The 23,508-nt window shown below is 47.7% G+C and overlaps 1 protein-coding gene across 7 annotated transcripts in view; it reads left to right on the forward strand.

Annotated features, from left to right (window-relative positions):
• LOC146863857 (uncharacterized) overlaps nt 1-23,508 on the forward strand; it is a 285,832-nt gene that overhangs the window by 17,625 nt on the left and 244,699 nt on the right. For all 7 annotated transcript variants that reach the window (XM_085640683.1, XM_085640684.1, XM_085640687.1 and 4 more), the window contains exon 2: nt 6,884-7,061. In XM_085640683.1, coding sequence (XP_085496809.1) covers nt 6,884-7,061 — 178 coding nt within the window. The remainder of the gene's footprint in view (nt 1-6,883; nt 7,062-23,508) is intronic.

The raw sequence follows: 23,508 nt of genomic DNA on the forward strand, positions 1-23,508 counted from the left end.
GCTGCACTCCGTAACTTTTTTGTAAATCTGTCCGAAAGGGCCATCTAGATCACTATGAGTTCTGATGTTCACTTGTCGATGCTTTTGCATACATCATGGATTTAATGATAATTTACAACTGGATATCACAAGAAGGTGTTTTTAGTGGTATGTGATCTGTACAACCTTACTTAAGCATTGCTGCATGCCAGTATCTTCTTCTGTCCCCCCATCAAAGCCAGATGCATTTTTTTGCCAACGCCTGTTAGGGCTGAGCCTGCAAAAGCATGTCTTAGTGCATGCGACTTGCTTACGAGACACTCTCGTGTACAGAAAAGACCTTGGAGCCCGCCCATTGCTTACCATTTGTTGGCTTGCATGGCACTCTTCTTTACAGCCTTGTAATTCGTCAAGGCAGGCCTAACATCATTACTGCTCCTCTCTGTGGAGCAGGGACCAAGCACTGATTGATTCAACTTAATCAGTGCCCGTCCGCTGCTCCTGACATGATTGAGGTACTATTTAATTTTTAAAAACTTTTAGTGCCCTGCAAACAGAAGGCGTGTGACTGGTAAAAAAACATGACCAGCAAGACAAACAAAATTGCAAAGATTTATTTTCTATAGTTACCTTTTTTATTTTGCCAAGTCTGCTTTTCTCACTTTGCACTCATTTTTTCTTTTGTGATTGATTGTGGGTGCTGTTCTCAAAAGGTGAGGATTATTTTACTACAAAGCAATTGTTTCTTTCATGTGTATAATTTCTGAAATGATGCTTTAACACACAATCGTGCAGTACACCCCAATCCACCCAACTCCAATATGCCCTACTCCAATCCAATCCACCCCACCTCACCTCACCTCACACCAATCATTCCCACTCAATCCAATCCACCGCAGACCAATCCAATCCATCCCACTCCAATCCAAACCACTCACCCCAATCCAGTCCACTCTAATCCATCACACTTCATTCCTCCCAACCCACCCCACTCCAGTCTGCCTCACTGCAAACCAAAATAATCTGCTCCACTTTAAACTAAACAATCTGCCCCACTTCAATTTTCTACACTCCAATCAGCCCCACTCCAGTCCAAAACAATCTGCCCCACCCCAATCCAAAACAAAGATCTGCTCCACTCTAAAACAATCTGCCCAACTCCAAACTAAAACAATCTGCCCCACTCCAATCTGCCCTACTCCAATCTGCCCCACTCCAATCTAAAACAATCTGCCCACTCTAATTCAAAATAGTCTGCCCCACTCCAATCCAAAACTATCTGTCCCACTCCAATCCAAAACAATCTGCCCCACTCCAATCCAAAACAATCCACCCATTCAAATGCACCCCATTCCAATCCTAAACAATCTGCCTCACTCTAATCCTTCCCACTCCAATCTGCCCCACTCCAATGTTTATGTTATGTTTATGTTTAAGAATTTGTAGAGCGCATTGCTGCCCGAGGTCTTCCCAGCGCTAAAGAGCACTGTTTACAAGCTCTTATCCATAGGGCGTCTACTAGGGAAACATCAAAGTTTTGAGATGTTTCCTGAAAACGGTTTTGTTGGGTAGAATTCTTATTTTATATGGGAGGGCATTCCACATCTTTGCTACCAGGTGGGCAAATGATGTGCCCCCCCCCCACACCTGGCTCATTTCGCTCTCGTTATCCTACGTAGCTGTTGCTGGGCTAATCTTAGATGCCTGGTCGGGATATACCTGGACATCATTTGCCTCAGTTTTATTGGAACATTTTTGTTAACAGCCCTATATGCCAGGCATAGGGACTTAAACTTTATTCTTGTTTCAATAGTGAGCCAGTGTAGCTGTTTCAGTGCTTCTTTAGTCGAGATGCGTTTGGGGATTTTTAGAAGGAGTCTTGCTGCCGCATTTTGTACTACCTGTAGTCTCTTCGTCACATATTTAAGCGCGGCCACGTAAAGTGAGTTTCCATAGTCCAAGCGCAAGATTATCCAATCCAGAACAATCTGTCCCACTCCAGTCTGCTCCACTCCAATCCACCGCATTCCAATCCAAATAAGTCTGCCCCACTCTAATCGACTTTAATCTGCCCCACTCCAATCAAAAACATTTTGCCCACACCAATCTGCCCCACTCAACTCAAATCAATCTGGTAAACTCCAATCCCCCCACTCCAATCCCATCACTCCAATCGCCCCACTCCACTCTGCCCCACTCCAATCTGCCCCACTCCAATCCACCCCACTCCAATCCAATCCACTTCAGCCCAATCCACCCACTCCATCCCAATTCACCCCACTCGAATCCACGCCACTCCAATCCACCCACACCAATCCACCCACACCAATCCAATTCACCACAATCCAGCCCAATCCAATCTACCCTACTCCAATCCTATCACCTCACGCCAATCCAATCCACCTCACGCCAATCCAATCCACCTCACTCCCTCTCCAATCCACCCCACTCCAGTCTAATCCACCCACTCCAATCCAAAACAATCTGCCCCACACCAATCTAAAACAATCTGCCCCATTCCAGTCCGAAACACACTGCTCCAATTCAATCCCCAAAAATGTGCCCCACTCCAATTCAAACCAATCTGCCCCTCTTCACTTTGCCCCACTCCAATCTGTCCCCACTCCAATCTGCCCCAATCCAATCCATAACAATCTGCCCCACTCCTATCCAAAACAATCCACCCCACTCCAATTCAATCTAATCCACCTCACCCCAATCCAGTCCACCTCACTCCAATCCAAGTAGTCCGTGTCTGCTGAGTGGTACGGTGATGGCCCTAGACAGCAGCGGGTTCATTCTCAATGTGAGGCTAGCCCCCTTTGTGAGGCTTTTTTAAATCTGCCAATTGTGCACTTAGAGAAACTAGCAAATTGATATAAAAAAGTGCCGCTCCTGCACCACAATTGATGAAACCTTGCATCACTTTGCTTTTTTCTGTCCCGCCTATGCACATCCTCGTAAAACATGGTTTATACCTATTTGTAGGCTCTTTGGATTCCCCCAATTCATCCCTGCTTTACGCATACTACGCACTGATACGAGAGAATTGATTGTTATTGCGGTTATGAAATTTCAACATGCTGCTTGGCCTATTGCAACCGCACTACCCATAGTAAGCAACGATACCATCTTAGCAGTCTTCGTTAATCGGCACAACTCTTATATAGCTTTGTCGTGTCTCTTTGCACTTTACCTCACTCTTAATGGATCGTTGCCGCTGTTTTTATCTATTTTAAAGTGATTTTATGAATTGAAGGATTTTGCGGATTTCGCTTCTTAATGTGCTTAATAAGCCTTAAGATGTTTTTTATTTTAATCTAGCTGCCTTAAGTTATTATATTAACTTACATTTAATTAGCAATGGCAGTGGCAGTATGTATGCTATGGTTGACTCGAAGGATTCTGTGGACTTTTTATGCTAGTATCTTTAATGAGCCTGAGTGTGGATTAGTTGTTTTAAATTAGGGCATTAACTGTTTTTCATCTGCCACTATGTATCTAACTATTAGAGTGGTGCTTTTTATGACTGTTTATTGATTGACTAGTTCGAAATAAACAAAGTAAACAAAAAGAAATGTAAAAAACAAACAACAGAAATAATAAACCGGTACCTCTTATATAATTATGTTCTACTCACCCATACACCATGATCTATGATGAGAAACCATATTAACATTTCTCTCCACCGACTAAGAGGGTGCCCACTAATGGATCCTCAGTGTCTGCTCCTTGTGTGTATTAATATCTCAAAGAAGTTCCATGAAAGATGGCATATGTGTTTGCTTTTCCACATATGATCTGGCATATGGTAATCCATATGAAGTCTTAGCTTCTGTTGAAAGGCCGTAATCAGTTGTAGGTGATTGTATTGGACAGTTACATCGTAAGCGGCTGGAAGTACTGCAGCCCCTCACAACCTTGTGGCAGTGAACCTTGTCATTCTGTATTATGCCACTGCGTCCAATTGGAATAAAAAATGCTAGAGTTGAACACAATTTGTAAAATGATTTGCTTGTTTGGCTACAGCGCCATGGTATTACAAGCATGTCAAAGCCAATAGGTCTTGACTTCTAAAGGTTGAGCTATTACTTTTGGCAACAGGGCCAGGCAGGTCTTTTATTCCACTAGGCATTAGCCCGGTGGGCAGGAGCCTTTGGAGGCTGGTTTTGAAAGCCCAGGACCACTTCTCTGGTGACTCTGTCAGGAAGTGCCAGGAAGGAAGAGAGAAGGGGATCAGGGAGGGAGAAGAGATAGAGCAGAGAGAAGAATAGAGATATAATGTTTTGCTGGTCAGAGAGAGATAGCACAAGGAGAGGAAAGAAGCGGGTCTGTTGTGAGCATGTTTGCCAGAGCTGCTTTTGGTTCCCAGCTCTGGCCCTCTTTGGCAATGCTTTTTGAATCCAGCAAAGTGTAAAAAAGAGAAGTGAGTGGCTGACACCACTTTACAGCTGGCAGGCCCTTGTAAAATAAACAAATAAATAACATTTCAAAAATATAATATGAGGAGCTGGATGGGGCACGGAGGGAAAGGAATGAAAACTGGGGGCGGGTGGAGGATGCAGAGAAAAAAGCAAGAGGAAGAGCAAGAAAACAGATGCACTGTGATGGAGAACTAAATATACAAATTAAAAAAGAGTCTGTGCAAGCATATAGTGGGAAGATGCAACTCATCTCATTGGAATACTGTCAAACAGAAATTCACTGGGTGGGGCACTCAAAATAATAGGGAGGCAAGCCAATCAAAGCAGATAACTGAGACAGACAACAATGCTATCCTATCATGAGCAAGGCACTGACCCAAAGCCCTCTCTAAGAGCCTGGTTTAGAGTTTGGGAGAGAGGGTACTCCATCTCAATGACAACGGCGTACCCTCTCTGCCAAACAGACGTTTCGCCACCTCACTTAGGTATCGGGTGGAACTTGAGTATGTCAGGGATGGAGGCCACTCTGTTTCCACCGCTGACATACTCCTCTGATGGCCCAACAGAGTAAGACCTGTTGGAGTTTTGGCACTTTGTCCACCCGCCTTATGTAGAGTGATTGGACAAACGACCAGTTTTTACTTCACACAAAACGAAAATGTGGAAGTGAGTGAAACTAAAAACAATTTAATTACCCTCCTCGCCATCGGAGAAAACTCCCTTGGCGAGGGGGTCATTGCATTTATTTTTATTGAAAACAAGAAAATCCGGCTATCGGATTTTGTTTTTGAAAATTAAAAAAGAATATTGAAAGTGTGCCGGGCAGCCCCTTCATGTAGATGGAGTGGCCCGGCACACTTTCAATGCATTGACAGGAGCCTTTGTGATGGGGGACCCCCCAATGTAAGAGAGGTCAGCTGAGGCTGCAGACATCACTAAATTTGGATTTCTGTCACTCCGTCGCTCTGACGGAGTAAAATCCATAGTCCCATCTGTTAATCAGCCCCTAACTCTGTTTAGAGCCATGTAACTTTACTCAACATAGATACCTTTTTTACTCTGACATTACAGCTGAGTCACAAATGTCAGTGTTATTCTAGGCAGCAAGTTACCCACTTTTTAATCTTTATAAATGTGGTCCTATCCTGACTTTTGTCTACCGCATTCTATTGATTAATGTATTTAGCTGGTATTTCAAGGCAGTCTACTTCATTTTAAGTTATTGCCTGATGTCGAATTTCGAACTGTCCAAAGTACAGCTGCATGCAGTGCATTCATTTGAATACATCACTATAGGTCCAGAGAGTCGACCCGGCTGACCAATAATGGCTAAAAAAGAGACATGTAAACAAAAAGAGTGGTTTTGTTGCCTGGAACTCTGCCCTGGACTTGCGTCTACGCTATCTGTCTAATTGTTTTCAGATTCAACAGCCAAAGATATCACTCCCTGCAGCAGATCCCAACATTTTTATTTCTGAGAGGAGACCGACTAAGGCTGTACAACGTAACACATTTCTCGATTAATAACTTCCACAAATTGATGCCCTTGCCTCTCGCAATAGTTTTAAATATATATTAAAAAGGCACTTCAGTCCATTCTCATTAACTATATTAGATTATTGCTGATTATTGCATTTAAGATACATAGTGGATAGTGCCTCTTACATTATATATGTTTTATGTGTAAATTACATGTATATGTGTTGAGGTATTCGCTATCACCTTGAAGCTAGACTGACTACAAAGAATGCCCAAAGACTGCGGTGAGACTGGCTCTTTCTTCCATATACTGTGGGACTGCCCGAGTGTGCGGAGGTACTGGAGGCGAGTGGTGTCTTGCATGCGGGAGGTATGGGAGGTAGACATACGACCAGAGGCTAAGAGATGCCTCTTGAACATCTTGGAACCCACAGACTTACCTGCAAAAGGGAAACTCTGGGTCACACTTGGGCAAATGGTGGCAAAAAGAAACATCGCCCGCCTCTGGGGTGCATCCGCTCCGCCGAAATTGGCCGAATGGCAAAAAGACATGGATTGGTGTATGCTGCAGGAGAAGACTGTGTATACGGCGTGAGGGTGCCCCCGAAAGTGGGGGGAGGTATGGTCAAATTGGAACGAATATAGAGGTGACATCTGTGAGCCTACGCAGGCCCGCCGGTCCAGCTTGGAGACTATCGACTGAACTTATTATGCTTTTAGAGTAAATTCAAATGACATTTTGACCCACACTGTCACTGTATGTTACCGGTGTTGTAATGACTCTACTGTTTAAGTACTGACCATTTTGTGGCCTTGGTTTTATTTGCTAATAAAAAAAAAATATTTAAAAAAAAGAATGCCCAAAGAAATCCTGCTTGTCCTTTACACACTTGGATACCACACTTCTAAATTGCTTCCCAATTTAATTAACAGTAGCAGATTTTTGTAAGTAATTATCAATGTTACTAAAGGAATCCGATAATTTATAACTGTTTTTACAGAAGCCCAAGGACAACAATGCATCATCCATGCTCGCTCAACAGGGCTATTTGGCACAAGTATGTGATCAGCCAAAAATGACAAAGAAACCCATTGACTGCAGCCTGGAAAAAGTTAACGCACCTCCACAAAAACCATCGAACCAACTACCAGACGACCGCCCGGGACCGAAGCCCGCAGGTAACACATACATGTTGACTTTTAATTTGTTGAACCCAAGGATGTCAATTAAGAGTACCTGGGACACAAAATGCTTCCTTTATGCTGCTGCTTGCCAGCCCCTGCAGGCTTCTTTGCAACACTTTTTACTTAACTCACACTGAGGGCTGATCTTTTAAATGGTTGCCCTGTTTTTAGCTTTGATGGTTTTAAGAGCTGGTTATTTGTGCCTGTCATTGATTACTATCTATGAATGAGATGCAGACTCAAGTATTTCGTTTGTTATGGACATTATTTTGTTAACAGATTCATCCCCCAGCCCCCATCATCCTTAGGTTTCGCCTATAGACAGCTCTAACTGTTATCGAAAGACCTATTGTGTACAATGTCGATGCGTATCGTGGGCTTTGGGTTATCTTATGGCTTATGATTGTTTGGCTTTTTTGTCAACCTTATTTTCTTGCTTGCTTCCTATTTAATGGCTTTCCTTCCTCCTCTTGTGTTTGTTTCTCACTGGCGGCACAAACTACTGCTTAGATTCAAGGAACTACTTTTTACTTTTCCATTCAACATTCCATGGGAGTGCATGTGTTTTCCTGCTCTCTCGCATGTGTGCTGCTCCCAGCTCACATCACTGTGTCCTCTGTGTTGCACACTGAGCCCATCAGGGGCTTCCCCACACACCACCCCTCTCGTATCCTACTCAGCTGTCTTCAGCTTATCTTCATTTGTAACACACCTGATCTCATGTGCTTCTCCCCTGCTGCTCCTTATTGCTCTATTGACATTCCGTTGCTTCTCCACCCCTCTTTTCTAAAAGGCTCGGCAGCTACAATTTGCTACCAGGTCGTTCGTTTCTCAACTTGCTAATGCACTTTCATACACTGTTATATTTTAATTTGCAGGTCCTGGATGGATGTTTGCCATCTTTGAATTGTAAATTAAAAGCCCAAAAAATGGCTGGTGAGTGTCAACACATACGTGCACATGCGAGGTGACACATGCATGCATACATCATCATGATGGGCTGGCCAATGTAGCGTTTGTTTTTGCAGAAGGTTGTTCAACATTGACAATACAAATCAGGAAAGGGGAGACAGAGGTCAGGAAACAGAGGACTCTGCCTCCTATGTTTACTTTATCAAACAAATATAGTCTGTCTGCGCTGTTTGGACTATCTTTCCACTCTACTCTAAAAAACAGAAAGTTTTCTTAAAATAATTTTCACCCACCAAGATTTCCCTTGGTGGCATGCTTCATCATCAGGTTCTTTCCATCCCGCTGCGGAATGGGCTGTGCTGCGACCAACGGAGACGTGGGAGCACTTTTAGTCAAATACTATGAAGAGTTGAGTGGTATAAGAGTGGGAGGGTCTTATCTAGAGTTAAAGATACCTGGCTACGTAGGAACAAAAGTTTTATTCTGACCTCTTGCTGGTATGGTTAAATTTGAAGATTACCATAAGCATCTTGATTGCGCTGAAGCAGGAGACCGAGACTGCTTTCACATGGCCTTTCAAGATGAGTTGCCTGCCGATTACTATTGTCATGTTCCTTATATGGGTTTCCTGTAGGGGTGTGGGTCCAAGTTTGGTAGGCCACTAGATGGAGTCCCAGAGTAATGTGTCTTTGCAAAAGATTACTCCTTCCAACTTGTCCGTGTTGAGCTAGAGGCAGATGATTTTCATTCATCTGGTGACTTTGGTCATGCAGGAGGAGAAATTGGTCCAGGTGTTTAGTGTCTATCGGAGCGGGAGAATATGAGCTGGGTGTCATCAGCATAGGATATGATGTTGATTCCATGGGCAGAGATGATAGTGGCGAGTGAACTCATTTAAGAGTTGAACAGAGTGGGCTTGAGTGAGGATTCTTGTGGAACTCCGCAGACGACATTAAAGGCCTCCGAGGTGAAGGGGGTCAGGCTGACCGACAGGGTGCAGCCTATCAGGAAGAAGCAAATCCAGTGAAGTATGGTACCTTGGTTGTCTGCTTCGTGCAGTTGTTGGATAACAATGGGTGGGAGACAGCGTCAAAGGCTCAGGAAAAATCCAAGAGTATGTGGTTCGCTGTTTCACCGCTGTCTATGATCATCTGCATGTCGTTCATGGCGGGGATGATGGGGGTCTCTGTTCTGTGGTTGGGCCTGAGTCAAGACAGAGTGGTGTCAAGGATGTGGTTGTCAGAAAGTAGGCTTGCTAAGCCTTTGTTTATGATCTTTTCTATGACTTTTGACAGGTAAGTTAACAGGGAGATAGGCCAGTAATTAGCTATGGTCTTTGGGTCACCTGAAGGTATCTTGAAAAACGGGAGTACTGTGGCATGTTTACAGCATTGGTGGCTGTGATGATTGGGTTGTTCAGTATCAGGGCAGTGGCTCTGACTTGCTGATGGTAGAATCTGAAGAGGATTCGTAGGTGCACTTCAAGGTATTATTCTGGCTTTGCCTCCATTACGTTGAAGTTCTTGCAGTGGTGTTCAGTGAGCCTGAGCTCTTCTGTGTACCAGCATGCTTGTGGGCTGGTTTTAGTGGCTTTGAGAAGAATCAGAGTCTCTGAGCAAGCAGTGATCCATGCATTGAAGGAGGGGATGGATTCGGGGAGGGACAGCAACACCACCACCCTGCTGGACAACCTCGCCAACCTCGGACTCAAGCAACTGGTCAACACCACCACCCACTACGCTGGCCACACGCTTGACCCAGTCTTCTCCTCCAGCAAGTACATCTCCTTCAGCCACTCCACCGGACTCCATTGGACTGACCACAGCTGCGTCCACTTCAGCTTCTGGAGAACCAAGACCCACCACCACCCGCAACAGGTTCCCCGCAGGAGCTGGAGCAAGATCACCGCCGACCAGCTCACCACCTCCCTCAGACGGAACCCTCCCACTAGCGCAACGGACCCCAACGTAGCAGCCCGCATCTCGATTCGAACGGATCCCTCGACCCCTCGCAGTCCGGCTTCCGAGCCAACCACAGCACCAAGACCGCCCTGATCGCAGCCACCGATGACATCAGATCCCTGCTCGACAACGGGGAAACAGCGGCCCTCATCCTCCTGGACCTCTCTGCGGCGTTCAACACTGTCTGCCACCGCACCCTAGTACAGCGCCTCAGCAACATCGGAATCCAAGAGAAGGAGTGGATCATCTCGTTCCTCGCTGGCAGAACCCAGAGAGTCCGCCTCCCCCGTTCAGATCCGAGGCCACCGAAGTCATCTGCGGCGTACCACAAGGATCATCACTCAGCCCGACACTCTTCAGCATCTACATGAGTCCTCTCGCAGCCATCGCACGCCCACACAACCTCAACATCATCTCCTACGCTGACGATACCCAGCTGATCCTCTCCCTCACCAACAACCCCGCCACCGCCAGAGCCAGCCTACACGAAGGGATGAGAGACGTCGCTGAGTGGATGAAGAACAGCCGCCTGAAACTGAACTCAGACAAGACGGAAGTCCTCATCCTGGGATCAGCCCCCTCCGCCTGGGACGACTCCTGGTGGCCCCCTGCCCTGGGCACCACTCCCAAGCCAACGGACCACGCACGCAACCTGGGCTTCATCCTGGACTCCTCCCTCTCGATGACCAGACAAGTCAACGCCGTCTCTTCATCGTGCTTCAACACCCTGCGCATGCTCCGTAAGATCTTCCGATGGATCCCCACCGAAACCAGGAAGACGGTCACCCAGGCACTCGTCACCAGCTGACTGGACTACGGAAACACCCTCTACGCCGGAATCACAGCCAAACTACAGAAAAGACTCCCCGTCAGCAAGAGGATCACGTTCAGACTCCTCACCCACGCACACAAGGCTCTCCACGACCTGGGCCCCAAGTACCTCAACAACTGCCTGACACTCTACACGCCCACCCACCAGCTACGATCGACCAGCCTCGCCCTCGCCGCCGTACCACGCATTCGCAGAGCCACTGCCAGAGGAAGATCCTTCTCCTACCTGGCAGCCAAGACATGGAACTCCCTCCCCATCCGCCTTCAGCTGACCCAGGACCATCTCTCCTTCAGGAAGCAACTCAAGACCTGGCTATTCGAGCAGTAGCGGTCCCCTCCCCCCAGCGCCTTGAGACCCTACCGGGTGAGTAGTGCGCTATACAAATGATGGGATTATGATTATGATTATGATTATGAGGTTGTTGTGTCGATGTTGTGCTGGTGTTCTGGGAGTTTGGAAGACAATGATGCTGAAAACTTGTTCTAGTTCTGTATTAAAAATTTGTTGATGGCATTTCTGTGGTAGTGTGAGATCAGTATGCTGAAGTTGATGAGGGTGTAATCGTGTGGCTTTGTCTACTGTGATATTGCTGAAGCTGGTGAAGAAGGAGGCCAGAAGGTGTCCGGTAGCATGTGTGGGGCCTTTCACTCGCTGGGTGTGTCAGAAGTGGGACAGGTCCTTGAGGAGGTTGGTTGTGTTGGGATTGGTGAGGTTCTCCAGGTGATACTTATGGTTGCCAATGGGGATGAAGGTGCTGGGGTTGAGGATCAGGGGGCGACAAAGTCAGCGATAATGGTTCCAAAGTTGGTGTGTGGTCTGGAACGGTTGGTAGGCGAGGGTGCGGCTCAGGGTGTAGTTGGATGTGATGAGGAGTTTGAAGGTCAAGTGCTCAATGTTGCTTGTGATGCCTTTGAACGTGGTAGAGCAGTGGACGGATTATTTGAAGATGATAGTCATTCTGCCTCCGGGTCTGTTTTTGCTGTCCTGTCTTGCATTCTTGTAACCGGGGGTGATTGCTGTGACGGGCGCTGACGAGGAAGTCATCCAGGTTTTGGTCAGGAAGAGCAGGTCCGGTGAACGGTTATGTAGCTATCCGAAATTTCTGTGGCATTTTTATTGAGAGACAGAGTGTTGAGGAGTGTGCACTACAGGGAGTGGTGTGATGTAGTGGGGGTCGGGTGTGTGTGGTCGTGTATGCTGAGTGTGTTGGGTGTGTGAGGTGTGTTGGGGGAGTGAGGTGGATGCGTGAGAGTGCATGTGAAATGGCAGGTGGCAAAGGAGAATGCACCTTCAGTGTTGGGTGGGGAGGCACAGCAGAAGTGGAGTTGCGAAGGCGCAGAACTGGGTGAGAAGAGAACCAGGAGTCCTGGCACTGAGCCTTCAACCAGGACAGACAGGCTTGCTTTTGGCATGCCAGCGGTGTGGCCACTGCACGCAGACTCCATTAAGTGAAAACACTTTTGGCAGGAAACCAGTAATGTTACTTCCTGACTCACAACATTGCAGAGAGCAGAACTTGTCTCTTGAGAATCTTCTTTCATGCTTAAAATGGCATTGAGTTTTGCACTCCTTGGAGGATGTGTTGTCAACTTGAGATAGTCAATTTTTGTGCGAGGTATCTAGGGGGTTTCCAGAAATACAGCTTTTTGTGTGATGGAGGGGTAAAAGGTTTAATACCATGTAGTAGTCATATTTGCAGTTGAGCAGCCTAAACCTTAAAGACAAAGTTTTTCCCCCCAATATAATGTTGCAAGATTTGTCTGACTACATGACTGCAGGGTTACAGTTTAGTGTTCAGCCAAGTGTGGATTGGTTTTGAGGATCCAGGCGCTGATAATAGGAAAACTCGATTTTAAGTGATTGTTTTAAGTGGTGGTTTAACATTCAGTTTTGAATGTTGCCATGAACTTTGGCCAATAATTCTACACCATCTGGGGATAAGATTTTCCTTCAAATATAGTTGTGTGTCCTGCGATATTTAATGGCAGAACCCTTTTGGCTCCTAACGGACTCTGTAGAGCTATGAAGTAGTTGTCAGAGCGCATTGCCATGAAACTTTGTTTTAGAAGGTTGAGTTCGCAATTACACGCAGCGGAATAAAGACATGTAATACTAAACTCTGTGTGTGGCGTGTTTATTAGTGGGTACCCAGGCTGGGAAGATGCTACAACTGGCATACAAGTTATGCTAGGCGTTAATAAGCCTGTCAGAGGAAGCTAAAGGCTCCATGCAGAGGTTGAATGGAGTGGGAGAGAGAGTGGATCCTTGGAGCACTGCCTGTTGGATCATGACAGGGTTGTAGATCGAACTAATCCTTCTTATGAGTTTGCACCGATTGTTCAGAGCGGTGGTGCACCAGTTGAGGACTGTGCCATGGATTCCCACTTTAATTTCTGAGAATTTGTATGAGAATGGCATAGTTAAGCATGTCAAAAGTTGCTCACAGGCTAAGAAGAATGAGGAGGTAGGAGTCCCCGTTCCATTGTCTGAGACGTGGAAAGCATCATCATCAATTTTTATAAAAGCAGTTTCAGTGCTGCAGTTGGATCAGAAGCCTGACTGAGTTCACCCGTGAGGTAATTTCCTCAAACTGTTTAAGTTTGGTCTCCACACAGCTCTCTAGAGCCAGGAAGCGGAGAGTTGAGACCAGGAAAGCATTGTTCAGGTCCTGGGGTCAGCCCCTACTTTTGTTTTAGTGAAAGCAAGACCTAATCTATTTATAAACACTCAGGGACAGTTCATTAGACTAAGTATGTGCTAATCGAATCAGAAAGGCTAACTTACTTGAGAAGCATTCTGGAATTAGTCTTGAGGACATGGGGTGAGTGTAATTGTTATTTGTACTTGTGTTGGGTATAAGTCTCTGAAGGAGATCCAAGTTAATAGTTTTAGTTAAATGGTTTTACATTGCTGGAACTTCTGGCGATGAGGAAGGGAAAGTTCAACCTTCTTCTCTTTTTCAGCCCTGGGGCACCTTCTCTAATATGGCCCCTGGTGTGTGGGGAAAACAAAGCTTAGGGTGAGATTGTTATCAATTAGGAATGGTGATAGAAGAATTGTTGCAGCATCTTTAATATCACAATAGTGCACATTTAAATCTTCTTGAAAAATGTTGTTACTCAAGATTATTAGGGAGTCCTTGATGTGTTTGATGAGTTGTTTAATAACGATTGTGTTCCTTCTGGGTGGATGATAGATGAGATGGAGTCTGAGGGGGCAGGGATGATTGTTTTCATTATGAGAGACGAAGAGACATTGGAAAGTGGGAAATTAACTTCTTTTTTTATTCTCTCAAATGTGTTTGAGTTTTTGTATTAATGGTTCTACCACCAATGTCTTCCTTTCTCTCCATGTGTATGATGAAGTATTCCCAGGGGAAAGCAGGTTTAGTACCGTTTGTGATGATTCCTTTAGCCAGCTTTCGGTCAAAAAGATGAGATGCAGATTGTTAGAGTTGATAAAATCAGCAACTGCTAAGCTATATTTACCCCTAATCCATAGCTGTGCAAGGGACATGTGAGAAGCTACTTGCAAGAGTGGAATTCGATTCTGTCTCTGTTAGATTTTTTTTTTTAGACAAATGCATTTTTAGATTTTCTTTTCTTTACACCTAAGAATTGAGTAGACCCCTGGTTTAATTCGATACAGCATCCCAAAGTGGAGATAAAAAACAAATCGAGCCTCTAGGTTTTGTATACAACCACAACGTTCCTAACTTTTGTAAGAATTATGATTTATTAAAGAGATAAAAAACAAATAGTATCCCTTCACTTCTTTACTTCCTTCCTGATTTATTTCTTTTTCATAGAGCGTGTATTACAAATGGAATCACCACAGGATTATTATCAGGAGTTGGCAATACCAGATTACTTTCTCCTGAAGAGTAACATTTGTAAGTAGAGTGGGTTTACATAGAGTCATCAGTTATTCCTGCATCACAGACAGAGGGATGTGGTAGCCACAACTACAATGTAAGAAACTTGCCATGCACTACAATTGATGGGCCACAATCTGTGGCTATTGGTTGTTTGTTCCTGTCTTTGTTAGGAAATCAGTTTCTTCTCGGCTGTTAAGATTTGTTGCTGCTTCCAATAAACAAAACTGAAAGCATCATTTTTATCTCTGTGTCTTTAACAACATTGTGATAGCTGATAAAGCCATTGTGCCTTTGGGATTTATAACCTTAAAAGATGGTATGATAATAATAGAATAGGATCTGAATTGGCAGAACTAAGCAAAAAAACGTACATTACTTAGAAACTTCAGCTTGCTTCATCAGCAGCTATCATCTCCATCAGTCTTTAGTCTTCCACCACTTTGAGAAGTTCAATCAATCAATCAATCAAGACACTTGTAAAGCGCACTACATACCCGCGAGGGTCTCAAGGCGCTGGGGGGAGGGGGGCGCTGCTACTGATTGAAGAGCCAGGTCTTGAGGAGTCTTCTGAAGGCCCGTAGATCTTAGGTCTGCCGTAGGTTGATGGGGAGGGTGTTCCAGGTCTTGGCGGCGAGGTGGGAGAAAGATCTGCCGCCGGCAGTCGTTCTTCCGATGCGGAGGACTGTGGCGAGGGCGAGGCCTGTGGAGTGGAGCTGGTGGGTGCGGGTGTAGAAGCCGAGTCGTCTGTTGAGGTATGCTGGGCCGGTTTTGTGGAGAGCTTTGTGTGCGTGGATGAGGAGCTTGAAGGTTATCCTCTTGTTGATGGGGAGCCAGTGCAGGTTTCTCAGGTTCGAGGTGATGTGGCCGTGTCGTGGTACGTTGAGGACCAGTCGTGCTGAGGCGTTTTGGATGCGTTGCAGTCGTTTGATGAGCTTGGTCGGAGCTCCCACGTAGAGGGCGTTTCTCTAGTCGAGTCTGCTGCTGACGAGGGCCTGGTTGACTGTCCTTCTTGTATCAGTTGGGATGCTTTCTTTTCTTTATAATCTTTATTTCGACCATTTTAGATCATAAAAGTTATACAACAATAAAAGCATTTAAAATAAAGTTAACATTCGAATAAAAGCACATGACATTTTGAGAAGGAGCATAAATAACAACGTAGTGCAAAATACAATTCATTCAATAGTTCTATTATCCCCAGCCTCAACCTGCTTTATATGTCTTGCTCGAATGTGCCACATTGCACTTAAAAATTTAGCTACCGCAAACACAACCGGGGGCGAAAGATCTGTTTTTAACACTCTGTATGCATGTAGATAATGCCTAAGACCCAGGTTCTTAAGAAGGGGAACAAGCCAATAATTTCTGGGTCTACAGTATGCTTTGCAGAAAAAGATCATATGTAGGTCATCCTCCCGGGTTTGGGTGCATAGTGAGCATTGCTCTGATGAGGGGGGATTGGACCACTGCTTCGTAAATGACCCAAGTGGAAGTGAGCTATGTCTCCACTGAAGGAACAATTTTCTGGTTCAGACCGGGCTGATATTGTTAAGAACACTCTCTTGGTGGTACACATCTTTCATTTTAATAAATACGTTAGTAAGAGACCCCTCCTTTGTAGCCCCTATAAGTTTTGATAATTTATATTCATAAAATTCCTTTACCAGGAGTTTCCTAGGGATCCTACAACACGCGCTCCCTGGGTTTAGCCAGAGCTCCGGCCGTCCCAGATTCTCACATGTCTTTTTCACGTAGGATAACCATGGGATAAGAGCGGCTTTTGGCAGAGTTAAAATCTCTTGTAGTTCAGACCTATATGTTGCAAGTTCTGGCCTAGCCCACAATCGACGCCAGAAAGTCAACGGTTTGAGTGCCAGCTCTTCACTAATGGGTCTCAATCCCAGGTCCAACCTCAACGGCAAAAGAGGTGTACTTGTTGGAAGGGCTGCCAACTGCCTAATAAAATTGTTTTCAGTGACTAGTAAATTCTGTGTAGAGGTGTGGCCCCATAGTTCCCCACCGTATACTACTGCCCCACGCGCTTGCATTTTATAAATTTGTAGGGCTGGAGTCAAAGGTTTAAAGGACGAAGTATTCCTCAACCTACAGATACCTCCAGTTAATTGAACAAGTCTCAGATTGGCCTTGTTACGATGGGTATCCCAGGACATTGTTTGAATAATGGTGACTCCCAAATACTCAAATGTACATACTCTCTCCAACTTCTGAGTGCCTATGATGGGATTAGGCCGGGTGGAATTTGGGGGATTGAGAATCATGTATTTCGTCTTCATTGCATTGATCTCTAGACCCCGCTCAGTACAAAAGGTCGAAAATCCATCTAAAATTCGTTGAATTCCCATGGGGGACTTAGACAGCAGCAGGGTGTCATCCGCAAACATAATAGCGGGCACCCTGCTGCCATTGAGTTTAGGTGCATCGGAGTCGGTCACCCTCAGCAGGTGGTCGATAACCCCGTTGACAAAGAGGCAAAACAGGGTCGGGGCAAGGACACAGCCCTGTCTTACCCCCCTGTCAACCGGAAATCTATCCATAAGTACCCCATTCCGGCCGCACCTCACACGTGCAAAATTTCCCATGTGCAGTCTTATCAAAATGGAAAGGATATCTTGCGGTATGGCCAGGTCCGCCAAGACGGACCAGAGTCTTGCTCTTGGGACTAAGTCGAAGGCAGCACGCAGGTCCACAAAAACCGTGTACAAGCTGCCACCCTCGATTATTGCGGTCTTCCAGTAAATAAGGTTTTAAGCGGAACACCTGGTCCGTAGTCGAAACCCCCTTCCTAAATCCTGCCTGATAGGGGCTAAGGATGGAAGTCATCAATCCAAGTTTGGAGGCGATGAAGAATCAGCCTACCAAACAACTTCTGGGAGACATCTATAAGGCTGATAGGCCTGTAGTTGGCTGGGAGCAGAGGTGACCCCTTTTTAAAGACCGGCACAATCTCTGCGCCCAGCCAAGTACTAGGCACCTCCATGCCCCCCAGAATAGCATTAAACATGGACAATAGATATGGTGCCCAAACATCTGGTTTCTGTTTAAAGAGATCCCCGGGGAAACCATCCAAACCCGGAGCCTTGCCAAGGGGTAAGGCAGAAATTGCTGCTCTAATTTCAATCTCCGTAACATGGTCTCCAGAGTGACATGATGATACAGTGGGTGGTAATTCACCGGGGACCCCAGCCTCCAACCTATAAAGGGACCAGAAATGCTCCTTCCAGGCTTCAGCTGAGATGTTAGGTTCTATAGCCGATGGAAGATCTTCTGAGCCAGTATTTACAATTCTCCAGAATTTGCGGGAGTCCCTATTGGCTAGTGATTTAGTAAGGTGCTCCCACTTCTCCTGATCCCACTCAATCTTAGCGTTAAAAATCAATCGCTTATACTCCCTCCTCCTAGCCTTGATCTCAGCTCGGCTATTGCCTTCCCTAATGGCGAATAAAAGGTCTGATTTCGCCTTGCGGCAAGCAGCATTATACCAAGTCTGGCGATAAGTGCCCCCCCCCCCCTTCTTGGGTGGACAGAAGAGGACTTCAGCCAGAGACTTTATCAAGTCATCGTGCGCCAAACGCAATAATTCATAGGTGTCTTTGGGGGTAGAGTTTCCATTTAGAGTACACACTACCTCCAAAATGGGGATTACCCTGGAGTATAATTCTGCGACTTTCCCTTGATTAGTGGCAAGCTTTTCCCATCTAATTCTCCTTCTGTTAGACGTAAGGACCAACCCCGTGGACGCAGAACCTACCATGACCTTTCTACCCACTAAACCCGGGATCTTATATTGTAACTGGAGCGCATTGTGGTCGCTATCCTCCCTTGTAATTACCTTAAAGTCAATGATTAGCGACCACTGGGAGAGTTGGACCAAGATATAGTCTATTCTTGATTCCCTTCCCTGTTTATTATACGTCCACTTTGGAGGGATATCAGAGTTTACACGGCCATTACAGGCCCGCAAACCATGCTTAAGTGTTAGGGTAGTGACCTGGACCGCAAGGGGGGTCCAAGCTCTAGGTGGGATAGCATATATGGGAGGAACCAACCAAATGGCGTCCTCGTCTCGAGAGGGTCCATCCACTAAGCCCGATAGAGGCTCAAATTGTGAATTCAGATCTCCCCCCACCACGAAGGGTATGTCTGGGGAAATGCTATCGAGAAAGGCTGAGAGTTCATCCATCGTCCTCGATTCTTGGGTGATATTAACCGGCCTTGAATAGACATTGACCAGGGCGAGCCTGGAAGAATTTGACCATTCCAGTATCACGCCGAGGATGTCCTCTGAATGGGTGAGAATTCGTGTAGCAGAGCACCCCAGATCAGTTGCCACCCAAATGATAAGGCCTCCCGATGGCCGCCCACGACCCCCCCACCTAGCTGCCACTGAGAATGCTGCGAAACCTGGGCGAGAGTACTCCTCTCTCGCCCAGGTTTCTTGGAACATACAGATATCATTACCCTCCACAAAAGAGGCCCATTCTGGGGAATCCAGCTTGTTCCCCAGACCGGCCACGTTCCAAGACAGTATCTTTAGATGTGGAGGGCTGCTTGTTTCATAAGGAACTATGGGGGTATTTTCGCCCAGGGTGGCCATAGAGCTGATGTTTTGTCGGGGTTCCTCCCTATCAGCTATAGGAACGTTAATACCAGGTGGAGGGACTATTGCCCATGACTCAGGGTCCTTAACAACACTAAGCGCCTCAGACTGGGCTACCTTGGGGGAGTTTGACGTTAGACCAACTGGGGTATCATTTCTCCTCTGGGGACCCTTAGATGAACTGGTGGCCACCTCTCCACTCTCCTTGTGTTGTCAATCCACCATGTCCAGCGAACTAAACTTGTTAAATGTCGGAAAATAAACAGGCTGCTGGACACCATGGGAATAAGGATTCCCACATTCACTAGCACCCCGTCCCCTACCCCTCCTAGGAACAGTTTGCCATCCATCCCCCTCACCCCCGAAAGTCTGCGGTGGGTAAAAGAATGACAATGATAGCGGCTGGATAGATGTGCCTTGGTCATAATGCGGCCAGGAGCATATGTGAGAAACTGACCTAGGGTCCCTAAAATTAATCAGCACACAATCACCATTAATGGTTTTTCTTGAATTGCCCAGCCATGGAACCCTTCTTACCATGAGTACCTCAGCAGATACTCCTCGCGGGAGAGGTCTATTAGTGGTAAGCCAATTAACAACCTTGTTTCTTAATGCAGCAGCAGGTTCTTTAGAATCCTGCTTAAGCTCTGGCACCCCTGCTAAGATGACTGTGTAAGGGGCCGCCTCTGGGGGTAGATGCACCGGCCTAGGCCTTTTGGTTTTCGGGGGGAGAGGTTGTGTGGGTGTACTTTTGGTCTCTACCAGAGTAATGGAAGGTATCCCCTCGGTGGACAGTGAGGCCACCGGACATGTAACCACCGGCTGCGATTGTGGGGATTTCACTTGTGGATTTGCTCCATCTAGGGGGGGTACAAGTGGGGCCTCCTTGGTCATGGTTCCCCCTCTACCCATATCTGCCCTATTACCGGGCTTAAGGGTGTCAGCTAGTTGAACAGTAGTTTTTTCTATAGTCACTAATCTTGCCTCAATCTTTATCAGACGAGCCTCAAAGGGGCTTAATAAAGCCCTCATAAGAGCGCCAATATTATGTAAGGTTAGGTCCTCCTCTGTGTTTGTGCTAGGGCAGGGGTTCTCTAGATATGTTAGGTGCGGATCTGGATTTGTAGCAGATGCCTCATGGGGTTTGTCTTGCACGGAACAATTTATTGTGGGTACATCGTATTGTTGTCAGCTCCCTGGTTGTGCTTCGCAAGTTTAGCCTTGCGTCCCCCTGGATTATGAGCCCCTCTTTTCCTTTTTGAAATAGCTCCCTCCCGTTGTCCCTGTACTGCACGGCTTTCTTTATCAGTGGCAGGGGTGTTATCTTCCTCATTGGCCGAACTAGGGGGTGGGGTGAATTCCCCAGTTTCCCCAATTCCTCCAGTGACTGAAAGTATACATTCAAGTCTATTCTCTGGGGTCCGTGCCTGTGCTATCGTTCCCATTGATGATCTCCTAACCCACTCTATTTCTTGTGAGATGCGTCTTTCTAGGACAGTAATTTCATCAATTAACAAGGAGCCAGTTTTGGCGAAGTATGTGTCCAAGGTACCTTTGGCCGGTCCAGGAGCCAGCGTGGTTTTGCTACGAGTCTCACTGGCAATCATTGTCCCCAATATCGCGGGGCGGATCGATCGAGCGCTCAAACACCAAGGGGGGTAGCCCGGTCCCGGTCTCTTCCGTTCTCTAACGGCCTCAAACGGCCCGCTCTTTGCCCGGGCTTAGCCCCGGGCGCTCCCGCGCGCTCCCACGCAGCGGAGAGCTGGGTCGATTATATAGGGCTGGGTTTAGGGGCCGTGGGCGGAGCAAGAGGGAGAGCGGACCAGGTGTTAGGTGTCGGTCGAGCAGGGACTCCTGGGAGATGCAGTCCCTGGTAGAACGCTCGCAGCCCTGATGCAACCTGAAGCCACAGACCACCGCTCCGTCAGGCGGATTCAGCTGACTCTGTCCCCACACAGCGAAGCGGCACCCACGAAGCGGGTGCGGCGAGGAATGGAGGTAACTTTTAATTCAGCAGCAGACCTCCTGGTGAACTAGGCTCCTCACAACGAAGGTTTTGGCAAGTGATCCCACACTAGCAGGGCAAGCAGGTGTTTAAAAACCCTCCGGGGAGGAGCCTAGCGCGCAACCAAGATGGCCGCGTAGGTGCGAGGCTCCCGAGGACCTCCGTGACCTCCTACATAAATCCTGACAATATCCTGTCCTAGATGAGGGGACTGTGTTGGTGAGCCCGAGCTGAGGTGTCACCCGTTTTCCGCTTCCAAATTGGACCTCGGACACCGGCGGGAGCACCGAGTGAGGTTTGCGGCCTTCTCCACGCCGGCCCCCCGGATTGGAGTTGTGGGGCGATCCGGAGACAAAGTGATCAACAGCGGCGGGCAGGGCTGGGCGACTCGCGTACCCCGCACTTTCACTTTCGCTTTTGCACCCTCCTTGCTGCGTAGGCGAGGTTGGGTTGCGGGGCGGTGTGCGGTGGTGTGGCCTCGTTGGGGTGCCCTGCCGGCCCGCCGGCTGTGATCCGTCCTGCGGACCTGTGGTTGCCCCCCCCCCCCGGAGCCCGTGAACTGGTTTGTCGGCCTTTTCCGAGGTGATTGGCACGATTTGGGGACTGAAACCATGTCCACAAAGCAAGATGGCGACCGGGCAAAGGTGAAATCGACCCGCCGTGGCGCAGCCCATCAGTCCAACAACATGGACCGCTACACCCTCCAGAAGGGATCTCCTGAGGTGCCGCGTAGGTCCCCTGAGGGCCCGACTGATGCTCCTGCTCTGCCCGCGGATCTGACCCTGCGAGATGTCATGGGCGCTATCGCCGAGATGAAGGCCTCGGTGGACCAGCGCTTTGACACACTGGCGCAGAAGATTGACTCGGTCCACGTGGATGTTGGCCTGGTGAGGGCCGATCTATCCAAGACCAATGACCGGGTCGATTCTTTGGCCCACACCACCTCGGGCCTCACAACGGACGTGGCGGCCCTCCAAAAGGAGGTGCGCCAGCTTGGCCAGGCGAGCGCCCTGATGGATCGTCGACTGGAGGATTCCGAGGGTCGGGCCCGGAGGAACAATGTCTGCATTGTCGGGGTGCCGGAGGGACGTGAGGAGGCGGCGGCGGACCTGTTTGTGGAGGACCTGATTCTCACCCATCTCCAGCCCCGGGGGCTGAGTAAATTCTTTGCGGTGGAACGTGCCCACAGGGTTCCCGGAGGAAGACCTAAGGCCGGAGCCCCTCCGAGGCCTCTCATTGCCCGGATTTTCAACTTTCGGGACAGAGACGCTATCCTGCAGACTTCTCGGCTACAAGGACCGGTCAGACTCGACAATATGGACGTAAACTTCTATCCTGATTTCACCCCAGCGGTCCAGAAGCAGAGACTGAGCTTTCTCGGAGTTAAACGTCGTCTACGGGACCTGAACCTCAAGTATGCAATGCTTTTTCCAGCTAAGTTGCGGGTGGAGGTGGATGGCCGCACGCACTTTTTTGATCGTCCCGAAGCGGCCGGGGACTGGTTGGACTCTTTGCCCGGGGATCGGCGCCGGGGGGGTGGGGGGGGCGCGGTTGGAGGGGAGGGCTCGCCGGATCAGGACTGAGGGACTAATAGTAGGCCTCGCTCTGGACAACATTATCGTCACTTTTGACTGTTCGTGTAAGTTCCCCTCCTGTGGAGGTAGTACGGGGTCTCCTGGGGGCTCTCCCTCCTCCTCTGGGGGACTAGTTAGTTTAATCATTTATGGGGCGACAGGCACACTGCACTTTGGGGGGGCTGTTTGGGCTCATGCAGGGGTGCAGGGAGGGGGGAGTTCTGTTGGGATGGGTGGGTTGGGGTGGGGTGTTGTTTGTTTTTACCGCAAGGCAAACCCTTTATTGTATTGGTGTTTTTAAGGTGCTCTCAGGGGGACGAATGATGGCTTCTGTATGTGATGGGGGGTAGGGACCTGACTTTATTGTCTTGGAACGTTAATGGACTGGGGGATAGGATCAAGCGAGGTGTGGTCCTGCAGTATCTGAAACGAATTTCGCCAGATGTGGTCTTTCTGCAGGAGACACACCTTATTGGTAATTCCTTTTGTGCCATGAATCGGCGTGGCTATCGTTTGGTGGCCCACTCGGGCTTCACGTCGGGCTCACGGGGGGTGGGCATCATGGTGAAGAACTCGCTCCCGTTGGAAATAGACGAGGTGCGCCATGATGAGAGGGGACGCTACACTGTCTTAGTGGGGAGAATGGAGGGCAAAGTAGTTGT

The sequence above is a fragment of the Triturus cristatus genome, chromosome 2_1 (genome assembly GCF_964204655.1).
Source record: "Triturus cristatus chromosome 2_1, aTriCri1.1, whole genome shotgun sequence".
In the NCBI taxonomy this organism is placed as follows: Eukaryota; Metazoa; Chordata; class Amphibia; order Caudata; family Salamandridae; genus Triturus; species Triturus cristatus.